The sequence below is a fragment of the Ailuropoda melanoleuca genome, chromosome 11 (genome assembly GCF_002007445.2).
Source record: "Ailuropoda melanoleuca isolate Jingjing chromosome 11, ASM200744v2, whole genome shotgun sequence".
NCBI classification, from domain to species: Eukaryota; Metazoa; Chordata; class Mammalia; order Carnivora; family Ursidae; genus Ailuropoda; species Ailuropoda melanoleuca.
This window is the reverse complement of record NC_048228.1, coordinates 110,471,978-110,487,929: the sequence shown is the minus strand read 5'-3', so window position 1 is coordinate 110,487,929 and position 15,952 is coordinate 110,471,978. Positions and strand designations below refer to the sequence as shown.

General features: G+C 50.6%; 1 protein-coding gene across 1 annotated transcript in view; it reads left to right on the top strand.

Moving 5' to 3' along the window:
- The first annotated feature begins 14,987 nt into the window (after positions 1–14,987).
- PDE6B (phosphodiesterase 6B) overlaps positions 14,988–15,952 on the top strand; it is a 32,786-nt gene continuing 31,821 nt past the window's right edge. Inside the window, exon 1 of the mRNA XM_002924420.4 lies at positions 14,988–15,459. Within this exon, the coding sequence (XP_002924466.1) occupies positions 14,992–15,459 (468 nt within the window). The 5' untranslated portion in view covers positions 14,988–14,991. The remainder of the gene's footprint in view (positions 15,460–15,952) is intronic.

The following is a 15,952-nucleotide window of genomic DNA, read 5'->3' as shown; positions in this document are numbered from 1 at the left end:
CCTTCAGTACCCCCCCACCCCCATCAACCCTTGGCTAGACACTTCCATCTCCTTGACCACCTCCCTGTTCCTTAAACTCATCATGCCTCTTCCTGCCACAGGGCCTTTTCATATGCTGTTCCCTCTTTCTGCTGTATGTTTCCCTTGCCACATCCTCACAGTGAGTCAGGTGGCCCTGTTATTCTCACAGAGGGTTTCCATGAATAAGTCAGTGGCTTGTGGAGTCAGAGTTCAAACCCAGGCTCTGCGCACAGCCTCCCTACTCCTTCACCTCCCTCTGCCCCACTAACCTCCCTCCGTGCTTCCTCTCCTTCCTGTGCCCCCCCACCTCCCTGCCCCCAGACGCTGGCAGAGTCTCCCATAACAGGTAGAAACTCCTGTTGGTCTAAATGTCTGTCTTTCCCATCAAATTAGTTGTTCAATGCAGGCAGGGTCCATGTCCAACTTGTCCCCCCGCTCCTACCCATCAGGATTCAGTCCTGTCCAGGCTGTGTGGAAGGAGTGAATGAGCAAACGAATGAGCGGTGGTCAGCCTCCCACTTTGGGTCACTCTGTTGTGTGACAGAATCTAAACAGGTTTGGTTCTGCGTGCTACGAGAACAGGCCAAGCCAGCAGGCTGAAGAGGCACCCACCTCTGTGTTGAGGCAAGGGAGGGCTCTCTAGGAGGGAGCCACAAGGGAGGTGGGAGCAGGCAGCAGGAGGAAGGGCAAAGAAAGACCTGAGGAAGGAGCTTGGAATTCCTGGACCTCCAGAAAAGTCGGGGGCAGAGAGCAGGTGACCTTCATGAAGGGTCTTGAGCCGTGACAGTTTGGAATTCGTCTTGAGGACGGGGAGACCCTAGAAGGGCAGGTGGATGCTATGGTGTGTGTTTTGGAGGGATGCTGCCCAGGGTTCAGCCCAAGACTGGGTTGAGGAGATGAAGGCACGTGGGGGTGGTGGGAGCATTTGGGGCGCAGTTGGAAGGGTCCTACCCCATCATGGTGCTAACTGCAAGTATTATAATATCCTCTACTTGCTGCCTGGCACTCAGTAGACAGTCACCTATCTTCTCCTCTGTCTGCAAGAAGGAGGGGCAGCAGTCTGTGGTCGCTGTTATATTTTTTTAAGATTTTATTTATTTATTTATTTATTTGAGAGAAGGAGCACGGACAGGGGAAGGCGCAGAGGGAGAGTGAGACGCACACTCCCCACTGAGCAGGGCCCTAGCATGACCTGAGCTGAAGGCAGACACTTAACCGACTGAGCCACCCAGGTGTCCCTGTGGTCCCTGTTATTGAGATAAATTAATAAAGACATAAATGTAGAGACAAATCACATTCATGTGCCCCTGTGGTCCCAGAGCTTCCTTTTAGGGTGACCCCATAACCATCCCTCTCTCACAGGAAGCGCCTCTCTGCAGCTAAAGTGGCTTCTGCCACCTGTAACCAGGGCTGTGAATTGAAGTGACCCACACACATTGTGAAAGCTGATTCTGTTGCTTTCCCCCAATCCCTGCCAGACTCAACTGTGAAGCCCCTTCCTTCCCAGCCGTGCCGCATAGCCAGAGAGTCCCCCTGGGAGGGAGTAGCTGTGGTCCACAGTGGGGTATGTGGGGCACTCAGAGATCAGGCAGGGGACCCACTCTGGAAAGAAGCAACACCCCAGTGAGCGATGACTTCAGACAGGGTGTTGGGGAAGGAGGAGTGATTTTAAACATCACAGAGCCCACCAGGTGCTACATACTTTCACAGGGACCAGCTTAGGGTTAGGGTTATAGAACATGATTGCAATGTGTCTGCTTTCTTTCATCCAACTTGATATCTGTGAGATTTATTCCTGTTGATTTGTGTGTCTGTAGCTCGTTCACTTTCATTGCTGGATACTAAGCCATTATAAGAATATGCCATAATTTATTTATCCGTTTTACTGATGATTTGATTAGATTGTTTATAGTTGGGGATATTACGAACAAAGCTGTTGTGGACTTTCTTGTGTGTGTACTGATGTGCTTTGGCGTGCATTTTGTTGGATCATGAGGGATACATCTGCTCAGATTTTTGTGCCCTTTTTTACTGAGACACAATTTATGTGCAATCAGCAATCAGTAATATTTAAGTGTACGATCGCATGAATTTAGACACCTGTACCCAGTGCTGTCTGTCATCACCACAGTCGTGATGCAGGCTAACCCAGCACAAAGCACCCTGTCAGTCTGCCTCTCACTCCCACACAGCTGCTCGTCTGCTTTCTGTGCTATAGTTTTAGTATAAAATTTCATATACTTAGAGTCATAAAATATATATTCTCTTATGCCTGGCTTCTTACAATGCTTTGTTTTTATCCATTCATTCATATTGCTGAACCGAATTCCACTAAAATTTGTTTATCCATTCACAAAATGGAGGATATTACAGTTTTTTCCACTTAGAGTTATTATGAATAAAGCTGCTATTAACATTCAGATGCAAGTCTTTTGTAAACATGTTTTAACTTCTCTCGGGCATATACCTAGGAGTAGGACTGCTAGGTTGTAAGTTTGTATCCAACGTTATAAAAACTGACACTCTTTTCCGGAGTGGCTGTGCCACTTCCCACTCCCCACGGCCGTGCATGAGAGCTCGGCTTCAGTATCATTTTGACCATTCTAGATCCTTTGATTTTCCATATAAATTTTAGAATCAGGTTGTCAATTTCTCCCCCAAAATGTCTATCGAACTTTTGACTGGGGTCATAGTGAACCTACAGGTCACTTTGGGCAGAACTGATTTGTCAGCAATATTAGATTTTCCGATCCATGGATGTGATTTGCCTCTACATTTGCGTCTTTAATAATTTCTCTCAATATTTTATAGTTTTTCGGTATACGGGCCTTGTACACATTTTGCTAAACTTACCTGTGTTTCATATATTTAATGCTTTTGCAAATGCTACTTTAAATAATATTTTATTGTCCAATTGTTTGTTAGTAGCATATGGAAATACAGTTGATTTTTTTAAATTGCCTTTTTATCCTATAAACTTGCTAAGTCCATTTATTAGTTCTAACAGCTATTTTTTTTCCCTTTTTCCTTCGTGACAGAGTGCGAGCCGGGGGAGGGGTAGAAGGAGAAGAAGAGAGAGAATCTCAAGTAGGCTCCACACTTAGTGCAGAGCCTGACATGGGGCTCAACACAGGGCTTGATTCCAAGACCCTGAGATCATGACCCCAGCCGAAATCAAGAATTGGTCATTTAACCAACTGAACCACCCAGGTGCCCCTCTAACAGCTATTTTTGTAGGTTCCTTAAGATTTTCTGCATAGACAACACATCACAAGGAGGTAGAAACAGCTTTACCTGCTTCCCTTCCAGTTCATGCCTTTATGTCTTTTTCTTGCTAAGGTGCACCTGCTTGGCCCGCATGCAGAACAGAGGTGGTGAGAGTAACATCCTTGCCTTGCCCCGGATCTCATGGGAAATCACTGGTCCTTCATCCTTCAGTCTGATGTAAGCTGTAGGCTTTTGTAGATAACTTTTCCATGGTTAAAATCTAGTTCTGTGTTCTGGGAGTTTTTATCATGAATAGGTGATGAATTTTGTCAAATGCCTTTTTTGTTGTCATAATCTATTATCCTCTTTACACATAGTTGGATACACATATCCTTTTTAAGTATTATTTTGCTGAAGATTTTGGGAACTGTGTTAATTAGGGGTATTATTTATAGTTTTCATTCTTGTGATGTTTTTATCTTGTTCAAGTGTCAGAGTGATGCTGACTTCATAAAATAACTTGCTAAATGCTCTCTCATTTCCTCTTTTCTGTAAAAGTTTGTATAAAATTGGTATTATTTCTTTATTAAGAAATACTTCAGAAAACACTTCCTTAAGTGTTTGGTAGAATTCACTTGTGAAGCCATCTGGAATTAAAGTTTTCTTTCTGGGATGATTCTACGTATAAATTCAAATACATTCAAAAAATTTAAAAACAGTTTTAGGGATATTCAGTTTAAAATTTTTTTAATGAATGCTTGTAGTTTTATGTGGGGTTTTTTTTATGTTTTTAGATTTGTTGGCATGAAGTTGTCCACAGCATAAGTGGTTAACTTATAAGTTGGTTTTTCTTTTTCAGTCTATTAATATGGCAAATGACATTTCGTGAGTTTCAATATTAAACCAACCTTGCATTCCTGACATAAATCCCATTTGGTCATTGTCAAGCAAGTAGCATCTGTTGCCTGTTATCAGGAGAAGAAGTACAAATACTTCTGCCCTCTATATCTTGGTGTTAGAACCACCAAAAAAACCACAACACAGTCAAGCATTGAAGGGAGCAAGCTTTGACACTAGAAGTCACAGACCAAGATCAGCTCCAGTGGTGGTGTTGGTCCCCATGGCCAATGGGTCCCTCCCAGTGGCTGATGCATGGCCATTAGCCTGCGTGTATCCCTCTTCTGCTGCAGCAGAAAACTCCAGCCCTCACTGCATGGACAGGAATAGCAGTGGGCTTGGTCAGGTGCCACAAGGTGTACACACTTAAGCAGAACAAAGGAGCGCACAGTGAGTCTGAAAAAGAAAGATATTCCCACACAAGGTGATAAGCCCAGCTAGGCTGTGAGGTGTTTTTGGTTTTGTTTTTGTTTTTCACCACTGAAAATAACAATGCATGAGTCAGATCTCTTAGTTTGAACTTGAATTTATAAAAGGAAATTTCAATAAAGCCGAAATAATAAAATGTTGAAAAAGATTTTAATTCCTTACTGTCTGTAGGATCTATAGTGAAATTCCTTCTTTCATTCCTGATATTGGTAATTTGTGTGATTTTTCTTGATCTACTTGACTAGAGGTTTATCACTATTTTTGATCATTTAAAAAAACTAGTGTTGAGCTTCATTATTTTCTTTCTGTTTTTTTTTTCTAGTTCATTGATTTCTGCTCTTTTATTAGTGCCTTTGTTCCTGCTTACTTTGGCTTTAGTTCGCTCTTCGTTTTCTAGTTCTGATTTGAGACCTTTCTTCTTTTCTTATATAATCATTAAATGCTATGAATTTTCCTTTAAACATTGCTTAGTAGCTTAAAATAACAAGTGATTTGAACTTGAATTCATAAAAGAAATTTTCACTTTTTCTTTATACTCCCCCACAACTTTTTTAAGGTGCTACCTGATGGAAGATACTAGATGGGAGTACTCAAACTAGAAAACAAGAGCTGGGAGGACAGATGGATGGTGGATGGATAGAGATAGATAGATGATAGATATAGATATAGATATAGATATAGATATAGATATAGATATAGATATAGATATAGATATAGATATAGATAGATAGATGATAGATAGATAGATAGATATAGATAGATAGATAGATAGATAGATGATGAGGGATGGTAGAGGGATGGTGGATGGATAAATAGAATGGATGGATAAAGATACAAGAGAGGCCTTGCATGGCCCAATGATGATAATGGCTCATGAACCACGGAACAGGATTAACTCAATTCTGCATCTGTGGTTTGAAAAAAAAAAAACAAGTTAACTTCTTGCATTATGCTGATGTAGTAAACAGTCTCACATGAGCATGACATACAACAACCAAAGTACCCTCACTCACCTCACATGGTTGCAGGACAGCTGTAGTATGTCCTCTTCATTATGGGACCGAGTGGGGAAACATCCCCTTTGGGGATGTGGTGTTTTTATGGAAAAGGGATGAAAGGCAATGGCAGACCAACCTTACGGCTGTTTAGAGGTAACACTCTCACCTCCTCCCACATTAGCCAAAGCCACAGGTCAGTTGCTTGAGGTCAATTGCAGGGATGGAGGCGGTGGATCTCAATCCTGTTACTAGGGTGTTGGCCACTGCTTTACAACCCCAGCTGGACAGTAGTGTTTTGTCCCAACTCCAGGCCCTGAAACCACCTGACCTACAGCTGCAGTTCCTTCCGGGCAGACTGACCCTTTGAGCCAGACTATTCTATCTCGGGCTTTTAAGTCTCCCTCTTGACCCTTGGCGCTCTGATCATTACTTGAGTTGTTCTGTCTCAATCCACTATAGTCACACATCTCCTCTGAACTGAGGACCCCGTCCGTTACTACTTGTTTTCTAAGGCATTCCATCTGTCTCTGCAGTCTCACTTCCTGTGGTGAGCCCACTCTGAGATTCCAGGCTTGGGACAAACCAGTCTTCTTGCATGAAGCAGGAAACCAAACCCCAGTGGTCCCCATTGGTACCAGCAGTGCTTTGCCCAAAGCCTGCCCCAGCAGGTGCCATTGCATGTTTATAGGACCTGATTTTTTTCAGACATCCATCCTCCTCCAAGTAGCCCAAGTAGCTCAGGGACGACGACTCTCCTTGGGAGTGTCCCAGGAGAAATGTGAAACAGGTCTCCAGACGGAAAGGGCAGGGAGAGACCGAAGAAAGAAGAAGTCTGCTTCAGGTTGGCAAATGGCAGGTTTAAGAAGCAGGGAGATTTGCCCATGAGGCTTGTCTGGGGCAGCCACAAGACAAGGAGATCTTCACGTCTGCCTTCCAGAATCTTAAACATTTGCAGAGCAGTCTTAGTTTGGTCGCATATACCATCCAGATGATCTCAACACATTACTTTCTCAAGTCTGTTCTTTGGAACAGCTTCTGGGAGTGGGGAGGTCAAGCAGAATGAACGTGAACAGGGGAGGGAATGAAGAGCCTCTAATTACTCGGGTCCAACTCACAGGTCGGCCAGCTGTCAAGTCCTCTCAGTGTCTCCCTCCAACACCTCCACCAGCTCTAGGGGTCGGCTATGATCAACCTAAGCCAGAAGGTACCAAACATTTTCTGTCAAGGGCCAGATGGTAAATATTTTAGGCTTTAAAGGCCATATGGTCTCTGTTGCATGGGCTCAGCTACAAGCAGCCCATTGTGTGAAGCCCACTGTGGGCCACCTCTCCCTAGAGGCCATGCCCCTCAAGGGTCCCTCCCCTCTCCCTGTGGGCTCTGCCGGACTCTGTGACTTCCTGGGGGCCCAAGATAAGCCAGTCAGCCCTGACTGCCACTGCCACCAGGTGGGGACCCCCTGGTAAATGCTGAGGGGTGCAGAGCTGGCAGGAGGGGAGAAGCCCTTGAACTTGGGTTTTGTGAGATGACACATTTCCTTACTGTTTAAAGCAGTTCAAGCTAGTCTCTGCTACTGTCCTGGCTGCTCCGAGCAGGACCTCACAACAGCATCGAGCACCCAGGTGGCTGGGCCCCGACTTACCACTGCTCACTCACCCCAGGACAGCTCCCAGGGCACTTCCATCTTCACCCCTGAGGCTGCCCCACATAACGTTCACATCCTGTATGTGTGGTGCTGGCAATGGTCTCTGGGTGGGGAAACCTCATTTCAGTGCTTGGAGGGCAGGATGGAACTGAGAGGGTTCCATGTCTAAGCTGAGAAGTTCATGGGACAAAAGCAGAAGGGGAGATAATGCACATCTAAGGTCCAAGCTGGCTCAGCTCCAGCTGCTGTCCTCAAGGGCAAGCATTGGCTTCGGGTGTCTGGTGTTGCTGCCCACTAGGGAGGCCATGGTCTCAGAGGGCCAAATTCTACTTGGCAGGGCCTGGTTATTAGAGCTGGCTTTATAGGGTACAACAGCTGATCTTTAAGTAACTGCGGTGGTGAACCTGGTGTGTCACCTTGGCTGGGCCACCAGGAACTAGACATTTCTGGGTGGGTCTGTGAGTGTTTCCAGATGAGATCAGCATTTGAATTGGTGGACTCAGTAAAGCAGCCTCATCCAGCCCCTTGAGGGTGTGCTTAGAACACACAGTGGGCAAAAGGAGATTTCCTTCTGCTGGACCACGGAGCTGGGGCAGGAGCACACACCATTGTTTCTCTGGGTCTTCAGCTTGTGGACAGCAGACTGTGGGACTTCTTAGTCTCCATAACTGCCCGAGCCAATTCCTTGAAATAAATCTCCTTCTTTTTCCCTCTCTATATCCTATTGGTTCTGTTTCTCTGGGGGTCCCTGACTAGTACAATAACTGAATTTTGATGCACAGATAAATGTCTTGCAATCCTTTCTCTACAGTTACAGAAAAGCTGCTCAAATGGCTGGAACAACAAACTGCAGGGGAGGGTAGTTTCCAGCTCTGTCCCTGCAAATTCTTGGGCTCTGCCCTCCTCTGGTCTTGGCTTCCCCAAGACAGCTGCAACTTCTTTCCAGAAGGGAAGAACCATGATTGCTCGATGTGGGCCAGGAGCTTTCCCCTCCGCACCTGTAGAGTTGTCAGGAAACACTCAGTGTGGCTCAGATCTGGTCCCCAGCCAGTCTGGCCAGAAGGCTGAGGCTGGCTTAGACCAGGCAAACTGTGGCCCGTGGGTCAATCCTGGCCCACCCCACCTTGTGAGTCACCTAGGGCTGTCCTAACCAAATACACAAAGTGGGGGCTTACATCAACAGAAATTTATTGTCTCTCAGTTCTGATCCAAGACCGGAAGTCCGAGATCAAGAGTGGGTTCCCTCCGGGGGTTGTGAGGGGAATCTGCTCCAGACCTCTCTCCAGCCTCTGGTGGTGCTGGCAATCCATGGTGTACCTCGGCTTTTAGACCAGCCCTCCAGTCTCTGCCTCCATCTTCACATGGCCTTCTCCTCTGTGCCTCTTCTTATAAAGACACCAGTGGTTGGATTTAGGGCCCACGCTAACCCAGTATGCCCCCATTTTAAATTGGTTACATCTGCAAAGAATTTATTTCCAGATAAGATCACATTCAGAAATTTCAAGTTAAAGAACAAAAGGTACCACCTTCTTTATTACAGTTTTGAAAAAAAAAAAAAAAGACAAGGCAAACCCCAGCGGTGCTGAGGGACGCCTGCTAGCGCTTCCCTGCTCCCTGAGCACCCGCCCCGTGGAAGTGGAATGCTGCCTGGCTAGCGCTCACAGCTACTGGTCCTTTTTTTGATTGGGTGAAGTGAAACCATTAAAGTTCCGTAAACTGAAGCGATTGCATCTCTTCTGCTCTCTTTCCCCAGACGCGTGTCTGGTAATAGCCTGGGCAAACGTGGGCTGCCCTGGCTCTGGCCACGCGGCCAGCATGCACAACCACTCCTCCCGCGGGGTGCTATCAGCAACAAAGGTGGAGCTCCTCCATCCACTCTCCCACCTGTTCCAGAACTGGGCAGAGAACAGGGCATCATTTATTTTCCTTCAAAACCCAAGCAGAAACATCTTAAATGTCCGTGAAGAGGAAATTGAATAAACTATGGAAACTCCACATAATAGAATTCTGTGGAACCACTAAAAATGTTGATGGGCAGGTTGTGAAACGTCCTGTGTCCTGTGGTTTCATTATACAGTGGTTCACATCAACGCGCACGCGAAGAGGAGGCAGTCTGGAGAGATCTAATACTGTCTCTACGCATGAAGCTCTTGGGGTGGAAATAGCTTGTGACTGAGGTCTGCATCTCCTCCATGGCCACCGTACTCTCCGTGGCGGGTGGCGCACACTCTGTCTCTGCATCTCTGGCTCTCCAACAATACATGTTTTCCCAGGAGACTTCTACATGCGCTGTGTCAATGGAAAAGCTGCAGCCTGTTTGGTGGTGACACGCCGGCCCTGGAATTGTCTTGGTGTCCCAGGTCCTTGCCTCTGGTCCACCTCAGCCACTTCCGACTGGCCCATCTGGCCCGCCTGGTGCTGACCAGTCTCTGGCCTGGGGCATGGTGGGCTTCTCCTGCCACTTCTGGCTGTGGATGAAATGCCACTCCATGGGGCAGGGCCTCTGGGTTTCTGAATGGCTGCCCAAGGAGGTGGGCATACCCTGCAGATGTGGAGAGCTCATTTCACGTGAGCGAACTGACCAGCGGGAAGCAGGACACTGAAGGAGTAGAGAAAGATCCCCCTCCATCGTCCTTCTGTGGCTGTTCTGAGGTGTGGTTTCTCGGTGCAAGCCTGAGGGGCAACCAGAGGTCCTTGAGAGCCGAGGCTCAGGGTCCTAGCTTGGCTTTGCTCCAACCCTCCCCAGCTCACTTTCTGCCCACCCCCACTGCTGCCTGGGATGGAATCTCCCTTATGAAGTATTCCCACTTACGCCAAGCCCCAGGCTCTGTTTTCTAGAGAATCCAGGAGTATAAGTTACATTTGCTGCATGAAAAAATGCCCCAGAACTAGTGGCTCAAACAATTTCATTTGATCATGGTTCTGTGGGTCAGTCACCTGGGTTGGGCTCAGCTGGGCAGCTCTTCTGCCAGTCTCACCTGAGGTCACAGGGAAGCTGTGGTCAACTGGCAGCTGACCTAAGGTGACCTCCCTTCAAAGTCAAGCAGCTGGGGCCAGCCCTGGGCTTGTTGGAGTAGGAGAAATCTCAGTCGCTGCTGCAGCTCCTGCTGTCCCCCTCCCGGACCTGCTGCCCCTGGAGGTGGGCTTACCAGGGACAACCAGTCACAAACCCCCCAGATTGCCCTTGGAAGTACCCAAGATCCTGTTGGGGTGGGGCCAGGGAGGCCCAGACCATCAGAAGGATGTGTGTTCTGTCTCCTGCTCCTGCATCTGCCCTTTATGCTCCAGGTGTCAGTCCCTAGGACCACAAGGTGCTGGCCCTCCCACCACAGCCCCAGCAGAGGCATGTGGTCTTGGGGTTTGCAGTTCCCCACCCCATGACAGGGGCTCCGGCACATCAAACCTGAGTCTTCCCTATCAGAAGATAACCACAAAATGAGTGAGAAAGTGATGATGCCCCCTGGACACCATTCCCTAAACACCAATAATGGGCCTTGCTTTCTCTTCTTGGTCCAACATGATTCTTTACCCAAGACTTGGTAATCTTGGGTAAATCCCCGTCACCCCACTGACCCACCCAGGTCAGCACAGAGTCCAGACAGGTGGCTGTATCAGCCCCTCATCCCACCACCCCCAGCTCTGCACTCCTCCTTCTATACCCCTCCACTTAGGTCTCTGTCCTTTCCCACACCCCCCAGCTCCCCCTCCCTTCTCCTGGTCACGCAGGGATGGGGTCCTCAGTGGCCCGTTGTCAGTAGGACCTCACGGTGTGCTAGTGCCCATGCCACAAACTTTATATCACCATTTCTCACCCCCCCCCAAAAAAACCCACAGCAAGATCTTGTTAGCCAGAAGCCAAGTGGGGGCCAGGAGAAGCTGAGAGAGTTCCCTGAGATCAGGCAGCTGGTGGGAGCAGAGGATGGAGCCAGGGTTGTGGGTGCACACCCACCCTCAGCCCACATGATGTCCAAGGCCCCATCCTGGGGTCAGAGTCTGGGGCATCTCCCCACTCACCCCACCCCTTTCCCAATGGGGACATGTCCAGCTAGCACCTCTCCTGTCATCCCTCTGGCAAAACTCATCCTGTGGAAGTACAGACACCTGACAGATGTGTCGTTTCTCTGCACTGGAAACGCAATGAGATTTCTGAGTGTGAACTCTGATTTTTCTCATTCCTGCCATCCTCTGCCATTCCTCTTGACTGGTTAATTTTAATTTCAGGCATAATGCTCCTTGTGAGATTGCATCCTCTCCACAGTTTGGGATAAGAAACTGGAGTTCTCTTCATGTAATAGCTATTTAAGACATATTTCTTGTTATAAATGGCTCCCAGGGTGTACTTGCTAATTTTGAAATTCCACATTATGATGAGGTAAAATTAATAGGAACCTAGCAAAGGAGAAATCCCATTTCTCCTCAAACATCTCCCACATTCATTTGTGGAGAGGTTACCTGCTGTATCTGATGGGCCTTTGCACACAGGTGTACATCAGAGGTGTATCCACAGGCCCACCTCACCGGCGCACCTCTCAGGTGTACTCTGCTGGTGGACCTCCCAGGTGTTCCTCCCAGGTGCTCCTCACGGATGTTCCTCACAGGTGTTCCTCACAAGTGCTCCTCACAGATGTTCCTCACAGGTGTTCCTCACAGGTGCTCCTCACGGATGTTCCTCACAGGTGTTCCTCACAGGTGCTCCTCACAGATGTTCCTCACAGGTGCTCCTCACAGATGTTCCTCACAGGTGTTCCTCACAGGTGCTCCTCACAGGTGCTCCTCACGGATGTTCCTCACAGGTGTTCCTCACAGGTGCTCCTCACGGATGTTCCTCACAGGTGTTCCTCACAGGTGCTCCTCACAGGTGCTCCTCATGGATGTTCCTCACGGATGTTCCTCATGGATGTTCTTCACACACATTCATCACAAGAACATCTCAAACTTGTACTCATAGGTGTAGCTCAGGCACACAGCACGGGCACATCCTGCAAGTATGCCTCACGAGTGTACCTCGAAAGTGTATTTCACAGGCTTATCTCATAGGTGTAACCCTAACTGCATCAAGGGTCCACCCCTTCAGGGCTGCTCAGGGGCCCCAGGCATCATCAGTGGGTATGTCAGGAAATGAGATGAGGGAGTGCAGGAGCCAATCCAGCCAATGTGTTGTTCAGCAGTTATCCTGGGGCCCCACAGGGGAGGGAGCTGGGGTATTTACACATGACCCCATGGGTCTCAGGTCAAGGACTCCTCCAGGGACATTAACTCCTGACACCTCTGGGCTCCCACACCTGCAAACACTGCAGGCTCAGGGGCAAAGAAATGCACAGGTAAAGTGACACAGGTACCACAGTGTAGGTCTGGTGGACACACTCCGTAATGGTGGGGGTGGGGGAGGACACACTCATGCTCTGAGCTCCCTTCTGCTCCAGCCATCACCCCAAGTGTCTGGCTGTGGCACAATAGTGCCCCGAGCTCCTCAGCCAGCACCCTCCTCTGCTCCCCACCCACTCTGCCAAAAGCCCCCTCCATCTCACCAACCCTGAGTACATTGTGCCTCCGAACCCAGGGCCATGTCATTCCCACTGCTGTGACCTAGGCCTATGGCACCCAGACATAGGTGCACCCTTCACCAGCAGGCCTCCCCTGCCCCAGCAGGCCTGCCCCACCCAGTGCTTCACAGGCAGGTGACCTACACACCTATGCCCCATGCCCTCAGCCCTGCAGGCAAGGATCCGGCTGGCAGGAGCGGGGGAACAGAAGCAGGGAGGGTGGTTGCAGCTGAGTGTGCCTCGGGATGGAGTGAACCAAGGGAAGTGTCCCCCCAAAGACCCTGCTGCCCTGGGCTGCTCAGCCAGATGGCTGCCTCATTGGCATGTCCCTCACATCAGGCATAATTTGGACTGAAGCTCTGAGGGTCTGGAGACAATACACTGGAAGGCTCTGGAAGCTGTCTGGGGACTGAATTCAGAGCAAGGTGACCCCCAACCCTGGCCCCAAATCGCAGCACCTGCCTCCCTGTTCTCCCCCAGTCCCCAGGCAGAACTCACTATTTTTAGGAAAAGTGGGATGCTTAGAGCAGATCCCTGAAAGGAGTCTGCTGCGTGACTAAGCAGAGACAAGAATGTCACATCACAAGGGCCTGTGCCCGGCGCTCAGCCAGCTGGGCCCATTGTGGCCAGCACAGCTGCAAGACGCCAGCCCAGAGCCCACGTGGAAAGACCCCCAGAACTAAGGCTTCTGCTGAGGAAACATGTATGGGCACAAGAAGTCCCCTGGACCTGCAATCACACATGAGCACACACTCACACGTGTGTGCATATATGCATGCTCATACGTGCACAAACCACAGCTTTACCAGCTGAATGCAGCAAAATTCGAACCACACACAAACCCTGCGTCCTGGTTAAAAGGCAACGTGAGTGAGGAAACCTTAAGCCTTTCCCTCAGTCAAGGCCCCTGGTTTGTGATGCCTGGTCCTTGGCTTGGAGGGGCCCAAAGTCCAGCTACACTCTCCTGCTTCCGCCTGTGTAGGCAGGGTTATGGCTGCTGCCGCCAAAGGTGAGCCCAGAATGCCAGGTGCCCACCTGGTCTCTGCACAGCTGGCTTACACCACGGACATAAGTCCTACCCCCAGCCTTCCAGCGGCCCATGGGCGTGCACACGCATGCACTTGTGCACTCAACGCACACACATATATGCATACGCAGTATGCACACACAGGTGCACACAGTCTCTTGGGAGAAGTAAAGGGCACTCCAGGAGCTGGAGAGTCACACAGACATGGAGCCCGTCCTCCAGTTTTAATGCAACCTTTTGGTCACACATGGCCCATAGAGAAGCTAGCATCCATGTAACACCCAGGCAGGTGGACAGGAGAGAGGCACCGCTGCTGTCTAGGACGCCAGTCCCTGTTTGAAGCACAGACGCTCAGGGACAATCTTGTGTGCACCACATGGCAGTGCCCACAGCGTGGCTGTGGATTCTGTGTGAGGAGAGGGTCTAGCAGTGTGAATAAAAGTGCCCAACAAGTAGGGATTGGGCCAAGGAGAGAGATGTGTGGTGGGGACTCACTAAGACAGCCTCTAACTAAGGATGCTGGCTCTTAACAGAGACTCTCTCTTGTGCCCTCAGGTGACCTATTGTCACGTGCAAACCCCCCCGAGGCCACCCCCTCACCATCAAAGAGAAGGGAAAGTCTCTGCAAAACCCCACCTCGGGTCCCACCTTCACAATGGATGCTGGGCCAACTTCCTCCCCTCTCGTCACTTCCCTCCATGAGGGTGGAGCCACGGAGCTGCACTCGCTGACCTCTGGCACTGGACAGGGGTCTCCCCTCCCTGCCTAGGGCTGGGCTGCCTCTCCCTGAGGCGGGGCTGGTGCCCCACCTTCCCAGCACACTGGAGTCCAGGTCTGAGTGCCAAGAGACGTGGGGCTGCCTGTTGGACCATCCAGATTCTCAGGCAATCCCCCAGGCAGAGAGGGCCGTGGTGTTTGTGGGATTACCCTCTCCGGGAGATTAGGTGGAAGGGCCTGCTCCACTGCCTGCCCAGGACCCCTGCCACAGGCAGCAGCCCCCGGGGCTGTGACCCAGCTGCCCCCATTCCAGGAGGTCTGATTTTCCCAGGGGCGGATGGTGGAAAGTCCAAGATCTAAGCCAAGGGGGGCAGGCGTGGGTGAGTCAGCTGGTGTCCTCCCAGGGCTCAGTAATCGTCCCTAAGAAAGGCTTTGCTGATGACAGTGTTTGCTGGGAGTCTGCATGTGCCTGGGGACCGGGCGCGTTTCGCGGACGGGCGGTGGGACACCATGAGCCTCAGCGAGGAGGAGGTGCAGCAGTTCCTCGACCAGAACCCCGGCTTCACGGACGAGTACTTTGGGAGGAAGCTGAGCCCCGAGCATGTGGCCGGCGCCTGCGAGGAGGGACAGCCGGTGGACTGCACCAGCTTCCGCGAGCTGTGCCAGGTGGAGGAGAGCGCAGCCTTGTTCGAGCTGGTGCAGGACATGCAGGAGAGCGTGAACATGGAGCGCGTGGTCTTCAAGATCCTGAGACGCCTCTGTGCCCTCCTGCACGCCGACCGCTGCAGCCTTTTCATGTACCGCCAGCGCAACGGCGTGGCCGAGCTGGCCACGCGCCTCTTCAGTGTGCAGCCCGCCAGCATCCTGGAGGACTGCCTGGTGCCCCCAGACTCTGAGATCGTCTTCCCGCTGGACATTGGGGTTGTGGGCCACGTGGCTCAGACCAAGAAGATGGTGAACATCAAGGACGTGGCAGAGGTGGGTCCTGGCCCACAACCGACCGGGTCGGCGAGGGGTCCCTACAGGACCCATGCAGCGGGTCAGCCTGCAGGCCACGTGGGGACCTCTGGTCCAGGAAGGCGGCCCCGGGGAAGCGGGCTGGCTGGGCCAGAGCTTGCGGAGAGGAAGGAAGCCAGCCTTGAGGTGGCTGGGAGGGTGGTCTGGGCAGGCCCCACTACCCCGTTGACCCACAGGTCCCTGAATGGAGGATTGGGGAGGAAGGGGTCAGAGCAGAGGTTGGTGCAAAGGCCCAGAAAGGAAGGGCCAGTGGACCCCAGAGCCCAAAACTCACAACCCCATAGGAGACCATGCTGCTTCCTGGCCCAGGCAAGTTTGGGGGTTTGGCAGAAGCAGCGGGGAGACCAGGGCTGGTCCAGGCTGGGCAGGAAAGATAGACAGCAGTGCATGGAGCTGAGATTTAGGAGGCCAGGGTCTTGTTGGGGGTGGGGAGCTAGTGCACTAGGACTTCAGG